Source organism: Epinephelus moara, chromosome 2 (assembly GCF_006386435.1).
Source record: "Epinephelus moara isolate mb chromosome 2, YSFRI_EMoa_1.0, whole genome shotgun sequence".
In the NCBI taxonomy this organism is placed as follows: Eukaryota; Metazoa; Chordata; class Actinopteri; order Perciformes; family Serranidae; genus Epinephelus; species Epinephelus moara.
In genome coordinates this window covers 5,845,858-5,859,955 of record NC_065507.1, presented here as the reverse complement: position 1 = coordinate 5,859,955, position 14,098 = coordinate 5,845,858, and the positions used below count along the sequence as shown (strand labels likewise).

The 14,098-nt window shown below is 43.6% G+C and overlaps 1 protein-coding gene across 1 annotated transcript in view; it reads left to right on the top strand.

The window, feature by feature from the left end:
• snx19b (sorting nexin 19b) overlaps positions 1 to 14,098 on the top strand; it is a 50,459-nt gene that overhangs the window by 30,536 nt on the left and 5,825 nt on the right. The window contains 1 exon segment of the mRNA XM_050056755.1: positions 13,686 to 13,870. Within this exon segment, the coding sequence (XP_049912712.1) occupies positions 13,686 to 13,870 (185 nt within the window).

Sequence of the window (14,098 nt, the reverse complement as noted above, 5' to 3'; positions counted from 1 at the left end):
ATCAATGTGGTGTGTCCGCACTGTTGTCCCTTGTCAGCCCCTGTCTGCATTTTTTTGGTTGATTCAATGTGTTGAATTGGCGCTGGCAAAAGCAGAGCCTGTCTGTAAATGAAATCACTCTAAATGGCAGTTCAGCTCAGCGCATGAGTAGAGAAATGGAAGTGAGGAAAGTAAACAAAAAGCTAAAAATCAAGAGGGAGTGAGACCAAAACAAACTTACATAAGGTAAAATTATTTTTCTTTAGTCAAACATTGGATTGTGTTGTTGATGTGCTAACTGGCTAACTAGCATCAAGACGGTCATCTGGTTTCCCTTCTTGAATGATGATGACAGACTGCTGTTTGCTGGTGTGGAGAGTCATTTCCTCTCACGCCGGTTGGCCGTCAGCTGTGGCCCTTGCGGTGTTTTCACATGCAAGCTTTTTGGCCAAGACATGGCAACATCAGGCGATGCAGCAGGGGAGCCTTCTTCAGCCGTATATGTATTTGAGGTCATAGCAAGATACTGTGATTTGACTATAAAGTTCCAGACACACCAAACCGACTTCAGAGAACTCCCGGTGAATAAGGCCCCCCCGCTGCGTTGCCTGACGTCATAACAGTCAGGTCAATGTGAATCCTGAAGTAACTTAGCACTATAACAATGATTCATTCAGAAATTGCAACCTTTTTTTCTGTAACTGCTTTGACATATATCTCATATGTCAATCACACAGCTCTAATATGTATAGTACATTCCATTGTTTCTTTTATAAGAAACACTGTCGTGGCCAAACTAAAGTCAGCACCGCATGCTCACCAAAACCATCTCTGTTCAGATTGAGAAGCAGGGATAAAATTAGAGGTCAGTCAATATGATGAAGTGTTAATGGTCCAGCATTCACAGCCAAGCCTTACTCAGAACAGTCACGGCTACAGACAGAAGTAGAGACTAAGATTAACACTACATCTGTTTATTTACAACATGCGCTATTTGGGGATATAGTAGCGTGATGGTGTTAATAGTGTTTAGTAAATGACATTGTCCTGTGTTAAAACAGATTCGTTACATTTGCACGTTATAATGTTGCAGCTATGGTACAACTTTACATTTTACCAGTGCTGTGGATATGTTGTGGTTAGGTTTAAGCACAAAAACACACTTTCTTATGGTCAGGAAAAGATTAAGTTTTGGTTTAAAGTACCTGATTTAACTGGCGATGCCTTGATAGAAATCCACCACTTTTCATTCATTTATGCGTTCCTAAAAAGCCACAGGAAACACAGCAAGACTCACAAAATCACAACCTGTTTTATTGTCATTATACCAGGAAGGAAGGCGATTATCCTCCCTGAAATAATTTATAGAGGGCCTCAAATTGTCTGAGGGGAATTTAAGCCAGTGATAAAGGACCCAGAAATCACAGTGGTCTTCAGCTTGGCATGCACGTCGCCTTGGTGCCACCCCATCCACCATCCCCTTCACTTCCCAATGACAAATCCAGCTCATAAACAATGTCACTTTCAACACAATGAAATTATACATATGATGCTTGCGAATGTAGCATACCTTGCAGAAACATACAAACATTCTCAAGATACTGAGACTTCCTCTCAGCAAGCTAGCAGTTAGCAAACACACACAGACACACCACGGTATATAGTGCCCCCAGAACTTTTGGTTATTGAGTAATGTGACCCTCTATGTTGTGCTTCACAGTTGAAGAAGTAATAACCTATGCAGCATCTCACACTTAGTATGGGAAGCTGTTGCATCGTACGTCGTAGCCTGTGAGTCAGTAGGCACTGTCATCGCACAGACAGCGTACATCAAACTTGATGTTGTACCCAAGTTAATTAGATCCATGTCCCACAGTGTAGCTGCACTAAACTTTTCAGGTTGTTTGTAGGAGGCTTAAAAGCAGGTATATCTCTGGCCTTACTCAGGAATTGTTTGGCCATGGTCTTGTACAAAGCTCATCTCCACATGACTCTTGTCTGCCCTCACTGCTCTGTCCACATCATGACTGGTGATTCTCCCATTATTGCTCACAGGCTACAGATAAATGATCTCATCTGTGGGGATGTAAACTGTTTTTTATGATGTCCATGTTGTCCTGCTGTTTTCTCTGATGTAAGACCATTTACTGACAATGAAACTCTTAATGGGAACCGGGGTAAACAGTAAGAATTTGCAGCCGTCACATGCTTACCTCAGGACTGAGGTCACAGTTACGCAGGCTTCCTACAAAGTCGCTACCTGTTAGTTTTATCCCTCCTCATGAAAATCAAGATTTATTTCATGATTTAACCAAAGTCTGTTGTTTCCCATTTTACGTGCATAACAGCAATGATTGCATATGGGGCTTTAAAGGTTAGTACTGGTGTCCTGTGGGTGACCTTGTATTAGTGCAGTGTTGAAATTTGTGATTTTCTTTTGTTTTGTCTACCTCACCAGACAATATCTTGTCTTGATTTTAGATGTTTTCTCACAAGCAGTGTTTGTAATTCCATGTGGGATGACCAAATGTTTGGCATCACATGAACTACATCTGTTAACTATAACCTGTAACAAAGGTAATTGTCCTTGAGTTTTCAACACCCTATTTTTATTGCTTGTCTTGAAGTCTTGAAAACAGTCTTGAAAGCATGTAGGATCAGCAAGGAAAGATGTTTTAATGGAAATAATATTTAGCAGTTGACATGTATACTTGAACTTGATGGTTCATTCTTGATTTTAGAAACATATTGTTGGCCCATGGTGAAACTGCCCGGTATGCCAGATGGCCACCCCCTGCTCACATGTATTACTGAAAGCCATGCTACTTTAGCTGCTACCATAGACTGTATATAGAGATGGACGACATGACAGCTCCCCAAAAGTGAAGCAAAAACAAACCCCGTCCACTCTCATGCCAAACTAAAAGATCAAAGTACACATCTAATTGATCATAGCGTTAGTTCAGGCAGGACACGATGTCAAGCTCAGCTCACATCCCAGCTACATCAGCTGATCTCAAACAGCCCAATCAACTGATGGAGCAGCTGACTGATGGAAGGGAGTCAGCTGATAGATCACATGATTCCTTTCTATGCAACCAATTGGCAAATCTCATTCAGGGCGCCCTATTTAAACTGCTCTGGCCTGCCTACTGTTGCTGCTTCCTCTGCAAGCCGCTTTGCAACCTGCCTCCACCCCAGCTCCTCCTTTTCATGCTGTGTCTGACTTATCAATGTCATTTGTGTTTGTTATTAGCCCCTTTTACACTGCCAGATTTTTTGCGAATGTTGGGCCGTTTTGCCGGCAAGCTGTGAGCATTTAGACACACAGAGCCAGATTGGCGAGTTGATCCGAGATGCCCAAATTTCCGCCTAGTAGGGTAGTCATATTGGCGGAAACAGCTGATAGCAGGAATGAGCAGCTAGTAGCTTGTGTCTGTCAGGTAGCAAAACCTGACAGACACAAGGAATTGCGCACCCTCCTTGCCTTCACAAACGAAGAGGCCATTAACTGTCAGATGACGGGAACGGTGAGGAACGGGCCGACTCGAGAGAATCACCGAAGGACTGACCAGCCGCGGCTTCCCTCCCACGTCACTGTTTACGTCACATGCTGAGCTACACGTTTTGTTACTTGCTCACGCCCCCCATTGCCCCGAAAAAGGCACATTCTGTATAAACAAAAGTAGGTAGGCGGCATTTTGCTGCACTCCCCGATTTTGTTTTTATACTGCCAATGCTGAAAAAAGACTGATTGGGCTTTCCTGCAAATTTGCACAATTCCTATCTAAAAAGGGCAATTGATGCTGCTGTTCTGTTCCCAGGGGTCTTTGCTGCTGCTCTCCCTGCCTTAGGCTTTCCAAGTAGGCGCATGGTAGGGCAGAGACGTTTGCTCTCTACGCCTTAGGCTTTCCACGTAGGTGCATGGAAGAGCAGAGAGGTGTGCTCTCTCTGCCTCAGGCTTTCCTTGTTTGCGCATGGAAGGGCAGAGAGGTTTCCTCTCCTTGCCTTAGGGCTTTCCACATAGGCACATGGAACGGCTGAGAGGTGTGCTTTCTCTGCCTTAGGGCTTTCCACATAGACACATGGAAGGGCTGAGAGATGTGCTCTCTCCACCATAGGGCTTTCTGCATAGGCTCAAGGAAGGGCAGAGAGGCCTCAGAAAAGAGCCATACCGCCACATATAATACTGCAAATAGAAATAAAGTTTTCTTTGACTTAAGTGTTCCTGACTTAAATGCATTCTTAGCGATGGCAGTGCCTGTATCCAGGAAATAAAGATGGAAGACCCATCTTTATATACAGTGTGTGCTTTGACCCAAAGATCTATAATGCAACTCTTGAATTCAATTGGCGTAAATCTCTCCTGGGACCTAATATACCCAAGACGTTTGATGCAGTTACGACAGATCTTCAGTCCATTGGCATGTAGAGTAAAACATGTTGTGCTGCATCAGTACTCCACTAACAAGTCCTTGTTTGGTAGCAATGGTGATTGAAGATCAAACTCAGAGGTTGTGTGTTTTCATCTTGTTGAGCTCTGAGGATTTTATTTGTAGGAGTGTACTGTACTCAAGAGACTCTGCCTGCAGCTAAAACATATGGAGGTAATTTAAGATTACAGACAGATCGTTGTGTATGTGAGCCGTGATGCGCTCATGTTGACCACAGCTATTAAAACAGTGTTTATTTGCTGTTTGTGACTCCACATTCTGCACATTCTGTCTGGATTTCTATGTCCTGGGTACACGTGTCTGCTTCTCTGGACCTACAGAGATGGAGTCCAGTGAAATCTGATGCTTTTCAATACTCTGAGATGAACAGGCAACATGCAGCTTCCTTCCTATCATCCAAGTTGCATCAGTCTGTCACAGGCTGCAATATTTCGTGCATGGGCACAAGGATGCACATGCACACACCAATGGTTTCACATTATTACACTGATCTACAGATGGTGGTCACACACCAAGATATACTGCACGAACAAAGGCAGGGAAGACGAAGAAATCAGGCCTGAAGGTGAATAACACTGAACGTAAACACAACTTCGGTTTATTTACAAGAGAACTTCACAGGGTGCCTTTAAGTTAGGCTCTCGTTTAAATTCTGTTTGCCCACAGTCACGTGCATGTACAGCACTTAGATGGGTTGTTATTGATTCATCCCTGACTGAGCTGTGTGCCACTGCTTTGCAGATAAAACAACATGAAGATTTGATCTGATTCCTAATTCAGCTCTGGCTTTCACTTCAGAAGGTATGCAGCAGAAGAGGTTGCCACTTTGTAGAAATGATCCCAATTGTCACATCTGCATCTTTTTAACGCAGCCTTACAGTGCAGCCATGATTATTATTATCATTTCTTGCTCGGCCTTGACAAGTTGCTGCCAGGTATTCATGCTTAGTATTGAATATTTTGTTATTTCATTATCTTGATCATATTCTGATTGGTCCCAGCAGATGGAAACTTAGCCTGGAACATTTCGAATAGTCTGTCTGCTGCGTGCCCTTAATTAAATCAGATCCGTGACCAGATGGTGTCAGCATGGTAATTTAAACTGAAGTGTGAAGCTAGATTGAGACACTCTGTTTTTAACCAGTGTTTTTTTTTTTTGGAACATAGAGTATGAGCCTGGCCATAAACAGCACAGGGAAAAAAAACATTACAGGAAAGCGCTCACTATTTTTATCTGCTCCCATTTGTTAAAGGTCCTCAAAACATTCATGGTCTCCACTTATAAGCACACAGAAAATGACTGTCCTCATTTGTTAAGCAGTCGTTGCTTTTGTGGTGTAGATCATTTGTATTTATGAGGGCTATATTTTTATTTGCTTGGCATGACAAAGGCTTCGAAGTGAAGTAACTGGTTAGTTTTATGTGTTGAGCGAAAGCCAAGTGAACCTAAGTGTTAACTTGTGGATCTGAGACCCCCATACTGCTCATTCATACTCCCTTTACATACCAAAATAGATACGTCCATTTCAAATGCTGTAAACGTCACCACCCTCATATTTTCATGCGTCCTTTATGTTGGCATAGATACAGCCAATAGATGGCACTAGAGGGCGAGGGCAAAAGTTTAACACAACAACAAACGAGGTGATGGTGGAGGAGGTTGTAATATTGTAACCGAGGTAGCTTTTTCAACTGTGGTGTTCTGTGATGCCATTAAATAGGCTCCAACGTGGATGGAGAGCCCATCCATCCATCCATCCATCCATCCATGTATCTATCTTCAACCGCTTATCCAAAGTTGGGTTGCGGGGGCAGCTGACTGAGCAAGTATTCTAGACGATCCTCTCCCCAGCAACACTTTCCAGCTCCTCTTGTGGGACCCCAAGGCGTTCCCAGGCCAGACGAGATATGTAATCCCTCCAGCATGTTCTGGGTCTGCCCCGGGGCCTCCTACTAGTGGGACTTGCCCTGAACTCCTCCAACGGAAGGGCCCAGGAGGCATCCTGATGAGATACCCAAACCACCTCAACTGACCCCTTTCGACACAAAGGATCAGCGGCTCTACTCTGAGCTCCCTCCAGATGTCCGAGCTCCTTACCTTGTCTCTAAGGCTGAGCCCAGACACTCTTCTGAGGATACTAATTTTGGCGGCTTGTATCCATGATCTCACTCCCAGATTGGACCAAGAATTATTTTCACTATATCACTGATTCGTTCCGTTCCACTATTTTTTAAATGTCTTCATCGTCTCCTACAGTTGTATCTCGCTTGAACTATGCTACACTGCCTCCACGATCTCCGGTGGTATGAGTCTCGCCACCAGACAATCAGAGATCTCCGCCTTCTGATAGTCTGGGGACACTCCTTTCTAAAGTGTGTTTAACACACCGGAGAAAACAGCCGGCAACAAAGCAACGCCTCTTGCATCCGCCCTCCCGGAAATGTGCGCTCCTCCTTTTCTTGTCCGCAAGGACACAAACATACAGAGAGCTTAAAAATGGATGCCAAGAGATTTAACTCCGTTTTATCAAACGTGTGCTCAGTCCACAAGATTGTGGAAATGAAGGACTTACAACGACTTTGTTTAAAACTTTTAGTGCAGTCGGACTATGTTTACGAGCACAAGAGTTCAACGAACCACGGAAGGACCGCCCTGCGGATTTACTATTGGTTCTGCAACGTAGGGAGTTTTTTAAACTCTGAAATTGTATCCGCCCATCTAAACACAAAATCAGGGAGAAAGACATCAGTCTTTAGTTAAGCAAAGCGTCTAAAGACTGACTTGTGAGTCTAGGTGGTACTGCTCTGTTTCGTCCATATCGGCAAGCTGTCAGGAAACGTGCACAAATATGGACGAAATGAACACAGAGTATGGACAGAAGGCTTCATCCGTCTCCGTATCTAATACCTCCAGTATTTTGCAAACTGGTCTTACCCTTAATTAAGAATACAAGCAACAAGTCAGCGGCTCAAAAGTGCTACACAGGATTTCATCAGCCAGCTCTGACCTTTTTCATGGGCTCACTGTCCTTTGGGCAGCAGCTGGCAAAACTGTCTTCACCAGACTGACTCATATGAGAAATAACGTTTAAACAGTTGGTTTTAGGACAAAATTAGTTTTCTGCCGTTATGTGTGTGCACCGCTACATAAGTTATCCTCAATTACAAACTGTATAAGTGTCAATAGTTAAGGCCACTACCCTTTGTCACAGTATAATGCACCGTAAAATGAACGTCATGATCTACTTTCAAGTTTTGTTTTTGCATGTGAAATAGTAACAGTGTCATTGGAATGATAAGCTTCATCAACACTGAGCTGCCTCATAGCCAGCACCCATGTTATCTTTCTTGTAGACAAATGAGACACGCTAACATAGCCTGAGCCAACACACATTCATTAAATGGCAATGTGTATTTTAAATGAACTGCATCAAAGGCTGGTGTGCAGCAGTCTGAAAGGCATTAGCCCTCAACCTCCTCTGCCAGCTTACAGACACTTCATTGATTGTCTCGCTCGCTCTTCCAAATGAATATTGGCCTCCCTTCTCGTCGCTCACACAGCCACCCAACCTGACTCCTTGGACTCTGTCACTTTTTCCACTCTAATTGTCAATTAGGCCAGGTCATTTTCCAGCTGGGATACGGTGCGAGGGATTTTGTTTATTATGCCTTTGCGCTGGCGACAGCCACGGCCGAAGGCAATATGTTTTCATATTGTCCTTCTGTCTGTCTGCTGTCCCCATCTCATGAATGCCTTGAGGGAATTTTTGTAAATGTGGCACAAAATGGTGGTCGAAGTTCGAGGTCTGTCACTCAAGAATTCATACGCTAAATATCACAACATTTCACACAAATGTCTTATAGGATATAATGATGACGTGATGTCTTTTTATATCCAAAAAGTCACAACGTGACGTCATAATGCTCTGCGAAAACACTTTTCTGGCCATTACTCAACTTCATATCTCAGGAACAGAAGAGGAGACATTTAGTCACATACTCATAAAACACATTATGAAACACCAGGAGAGGTTATTCTGAAAGGATAAGTTTTCAGCTGCGACTTAAAAGAAGAAACCGACATGCCTTGGACCCTGAGGGAGAGCATTCCACAGATTAGGGCCAGCCACACTAAAGGCCCCATCACCCATAGTGCAGAGCCTGGAGTGGGGAGTTGGGATCAAATGGGCATCAGAGAAACGGAGTGGACCAAGAGGTGCGTAGGAAGGGGGAAGATTGGAAAGGTAGGGCGATGCCAAGCTATGAAGAGATTTATAGACAAGGAGGAGTACTTAGAATGCAGTTTTTAACTGGGGGTCAGTAACTTTGCTGAAGGGTCGGTGTAATGTGCTCCCAGAGCCTCGTGTGAGAGAGAACTCTAGCAGCTGAGTTTTGGACATTACTGTCACGCTGTCACACATATATGGAGTTTTGTGTTGAGCTGCAAGCGTCACGTAGGTTTACATTACCAAAGGTTTATCACAAAATGACTTGACGACACCGACTCCCGTGTGCGCACGGCGAGAGAGGAGAGGGAGAGATGCTGTGCTGCTGCCAGAGGAGCCGCTGAATAAGTTCCCTCTGAGCGGTAAGTCACTTAAAGAGTCTGAGAAGTCCGGGGCTGTTCATAAAACATTCAGGACGCCACAGTTTATTCCACACTACTGAAGCTGCTCCTCTTTTTGGAACCACCGCAGAGTTGGGAATAATTTCGCTTTCAGCCATGCTTGTTGTTGCCATGGGTAACAGTATGACACCAATATGTCAACAAGTGGAAATATCATGACATGAGTTTTTCATATAATAAAAATTTTGTGGATATTATCGTGAACGAGATGATAGGGCACGCTGTATTTATGCATCTGTGCACTCTTAAATTCTGATTTCAGTCTGAGAACCTTTATTCCGTGTGCTCACACAAACCTTAACTGGACATTTTACTTGTTGAGTGTGCATTTCCATCCTCATAAAACTTTTACCAAGCTGTTTCTTTTTCTTTTTTTCACATTTTGAAATCCTGCATTGTTTGCGTCCATGTTCAATTGCTGGCAGTCCCGTCTTCCCTCTCTTTGCTGGCACATTGTTGCATGTTGTCACCACCTGTCTGGAATAGTCACTCAGTAGAATAGTGAGAATCTACTGGCTGCAGTCTGCAGCACTACAAACAAAACTGCTCTATACTGCTACTAGAGGTCAAAAACTCCACATGATGCCTTCAATAACACCCTCAATCTGTGTCAGTGTTCCCTGCTAGTCATCATACGAGAAACACAGTTTTTATTTCAGCGTGTAACTCATTCTTGACCTTCGAAGCTGCAGCTGACAAAACAATTTCAACTCAAGGTCCATTTGCTTGCTTGCTCTGGAACATTTGATTTGGACCTACAGTTCTGTGGCAAATGAGCAAACTCAAATTGCTGATGAAGACCGTGTGATTGGGTGGGTTATGCTAAATGTGTTTGGATCAAAGAGGATGAATCTGTGGGTGCGTTCGTCAATCTAATCTGATGCTCTACGCTAAAATGACAGAGCTGATTTATATACTTTATATACTTTATACTTTATTAATCCCCGAGGGGAAATTGATGTTTGATTGATGTTCGAAGAAACAGAGCGCTCTGTTTCTATATGAGTCGACAGAGCGCCCAGAGAATGCTTTGCAACTCAGAGAGTGCGTTGCTCTAGATAGCAAAACATTACATTCCAACAGCTTTGAATTTACAAATGGTCCAGTCCGTGCCATAGTGTACCCCAGCACTTAGGATCTTCCTTACTGTTGTAGGCCAGTGATTTACTCTGATAATTTTGCCTCTGGTGATTTAAGATTGAAACTCAGTGGCAGCTTTTCTGCCTTGACTGGTGGCAGACTGGCTGCATTGATGTGGTCGACAACTGCTGTTCATTCCCTCCAGCTCTGCAGCTCTCTTTCTTTTATCATGGCAATAAGACTGTCATTACACTGGAACCATTGTAACCACTAATTTTGAGTGTCCATCTTGAAACTGTGCTGAATTCTTTAGATCTTCTGTGCTGCGTAGGGGAAAACGTGTGAGGCAATCACATTTTAGAATTTGTTGCTTCTATGCAGCAACATCTCTAATTTAAAGCACTGTCAACTGTCATGGCTCCATATGAGTCTGGACAGACATGGATGTAAACTGCAACACAAACTCGACTGGTTTTCGGAGGCATACAACCACAAGGCAGTAATTCTAGTTTTACAGCCTGTAACCATCAGGCCGTTTAATCATTCTAAAGATTTACAGTCGTAGCACTAAAGTGACTGTGGAATCCCTGACAAACTGTATATTAGTTCAAATAATGTCTCGGTGCTGCAGCTCTTTATTGTGTCTGGCTGTCAGTGACTGGAGGTCTCGGTGTTCGTGTATTCCCGTTTCCAGTGGCCGGTCATTACTCAGTGGGATTTAGTGGGCTTGTCTGTGACTGGTATGAGCTGGTGAAGAGACAAACTTCACTGTCCACCGGCTGGGCTTTTACTAGCCTCGACCAGAATATACTGTTGTTACTGGGGTGACTTGAGTTTTAAGGATGCTCGCACAATTTGCAGTATCATCTGTGTTTGTGCATGAGGGAGTGTAGAATTTACTTTATATCAGTGTAATGTTTTATTAATGCTCATATGAATTTGTCAAGCCTCTTGACTAAGTGTATCCCAGTGTCCTGCATAAATATGTAAAATTAAATGTCCTCTTTTTGTTGATTATTATGTAGTTTTTTACATGTTACACACACACACATACATATGCAGTTTCACATCTCAGAAGTTTTGGCATCAATCAGCGACCCCTTACATAAACTTAATTCACAGTGTCTCCCATCCCTGTTTTTTGTCTGCAGTTGTATAACTTGAATCAAAATTACTTAACCATCAGTATTAAGGTTTTGGCATCTTGCACTGTTATGAAATACCAACAGATAAAAACATGTAAAATAGCTGAAACCCAAAGTTGTGGCTGGCACAACTTTACCACCCATAGCTTCTCTAAGTGCAGCTCCGCAGCGTGGTGACTGGCCAGAACAAGCTAATGAAATAACTTCATTAGGGGCCACATGTAGTGAGCAGAAGAAGCAGAACATTAGGCCCAGAGGTGGGTCCCTGGTTCTTTTTAACAGAGCCCCGAGGTTTTGTACAATGTTGCATAACAGCATCTGCATGGTGTTATATATTTAGGGTCTGTAAGTCCTCAAAAACTCTTACAGTATCTGAAATTATCTTATTCAAGGCCTTAAATGGTCGTGAACGCCACACTGTCGTATGTACTTTCATTCAGACTACTTTGCTAGTATCTCCTGCAGCTTTATGCTCCTGACCCGTACAATGCTTGAATGCTTGAGCTACGTTGAGATGTTGTTTTTAGCTTTTACTTTGAGCTTTAAATAACCTCCTCATCCAGTCTGGGTGGCGACTGGCTGTGTTTCCGACCCTCAGATGGTAAATCTTGGCGTGAAAAAGGTCAGGTCAGAATGAAAGGGTCAATGTCTCCCAGCTACGCGCAGCCTATTGAATTTACTCATCACAAGACCTTAAATCCAGCAGTTACGTGGATGACTTGAGGGCAATGGACTCAGCACTTTGAGTTTCAAATCCACGTGGGAATGCAGTGAGGCATGGGTTACATTTGAAGGGTCTGGCTGGTCTGAGGCCAAGATTATTCAGTACTGGTCAGGTGAGGCACGATGACAAGGTCACAGCACTTTGACTGACTGTTTTGTAGGGCCATTAAGTCAGGAGGTTAACCAACTGTTGCCAAGGTCATTGTGCCTTGACATCAGATACGCTTTTATGTAATAAGGCGGTGGTATTCGCTCATACTGTATGTGGACACTGGTGGCGCCAGACACTTGGCGATGTACTGCAGTGGTTCCCATCTGATCCAGCCATGGGTCCAGATCTCTCCTTAGTTATTAGCTCGAGGTCCACATAGTTTAATACATTCAGCATCATACTTGTGTTTGGACATGTCATCAAGCTAGTTGGCCGTCTCTGTCAATTAGCTCTCACTCTAGAGCAGGAAACAGTACTTCAAAATAAAAGCTCTGAGCCGGAAATTCACTGTACTTAAAAATTAAGTGTGTTTTGTACACATATGACACATTTGCAAGTCACTTGCGGTCCATTCAGAATGGTGGTTGATGACGTAAAATGCAGCCCGCAGCTTGCAGAACAGTAATGGCGGCTCCTGAAGCAACAAGCGCTAATTCTAACATCAGTAAACACAGCAGTGAGTGAAGTTATTGCAGAAATAGAGTCGATAACAAACAAGAACAAGAGCATACACTTGTGGAATTTTTTGGAGGAAAAGATGTTTTTGCCTGGATTTGGCAAAAGCTTGACTAATCATCTGGCTTTGTTCATGACGAACAAGATGTTTCCTGGTGTTTTGTGATTGGCTGGAGGAGTTTGTCTGTCAAAGCAAGTACTCTCAGCCACTGAAAGTGTTTTAGGCAGCACCGAGTCCAGACTGATACAGATAGCGAAAAAGAATGTTGCCCTCACATCATCAGGATGGTCTTACCAGGCCAGGAAAATTGTGACATCACACACTGCTTTCGAGTTCAGCATTTTGGTCGTCGCCATCCTGGTTTCTTGGAGCCAGAAGTGACCATATTTGGACGAAAGGGTGGAGCTGTGGCGGAGCGAGGGGTGTGTATGATTCATAGTCTGTGATGACGCCTCACAGACAGCCTGTCACTCAAAGAGGCCCCGCCCTTAATTATGTGCAACTTTGAGCATTAATAAAATGTAAACACGTGAGTTGTAAAAAATTCACCCCTGTGCAATTGTAATGAATATTGATATTGTACCAGGCTATAACATGTTTATTTCTGCTGTAAATTTGGACACGGTAACACAGGGGTCTATGAGGATTGACGCTGTTGGAGCCTGCCTCAAGTGGCCATTAGAGAAACTGCAGTTTTCCGGACTTCCACGTGGGCCTCATTTTTCAGCCCCCGCTTGATTGGTACCATCAACACCTGTCCCATAACTGTCTGCAAACCATGCCTTTTTTTGGGTGGAATACTATTTATTCCAGTAAATTAAAGAAAAGAGAATAGTGCAGCACATGCTAACGAGCTAATAATAATGTTAGCTTCCTCCATTTTGAACTCTCTGTCCCCTCTAAGGTCAGAACTGTCAAGATGGCTTGCTGCAGGTCAGCGGCACAGATTTGTGGGTCAGAGTTCACCAAAGTTGAGAGCGTAACGCTGTTGTGTGTTTGTAAATTTCAGATGGCTGGATGTGAGCATAGCCAACCTGACATGCACCAGGTACTGGGTGGTGTACCTGCAGGTCATACAGGAGGCCGTGTGGCCAGGAGGAGCTCTGCCTACGGCCCCTCGACTTGAACGCAGCCAGCAGCAGAAGGACAGCACCAGGCAACAAGCCTTACAGTGTCTGATGAGACTCCTACCAGGTACGTGTACATGCAGACAAATAGCAACAATACAAACAGCTGGTTACACAGTGTTTTATAATTAGGGAGGACACTATTGTAATCCTAGGTATTCTTCTTCTTCTTCTTCTTCTTCTTCTTCTTCTTTCTTCTTCCGAGGAAATCATACTTCCCATGGGTGAAAACTCACCAAACTTTGCACAAAGGTCCAGTCTCATGCCAGATATCCTCAGCTGTAAACTCAAGCCA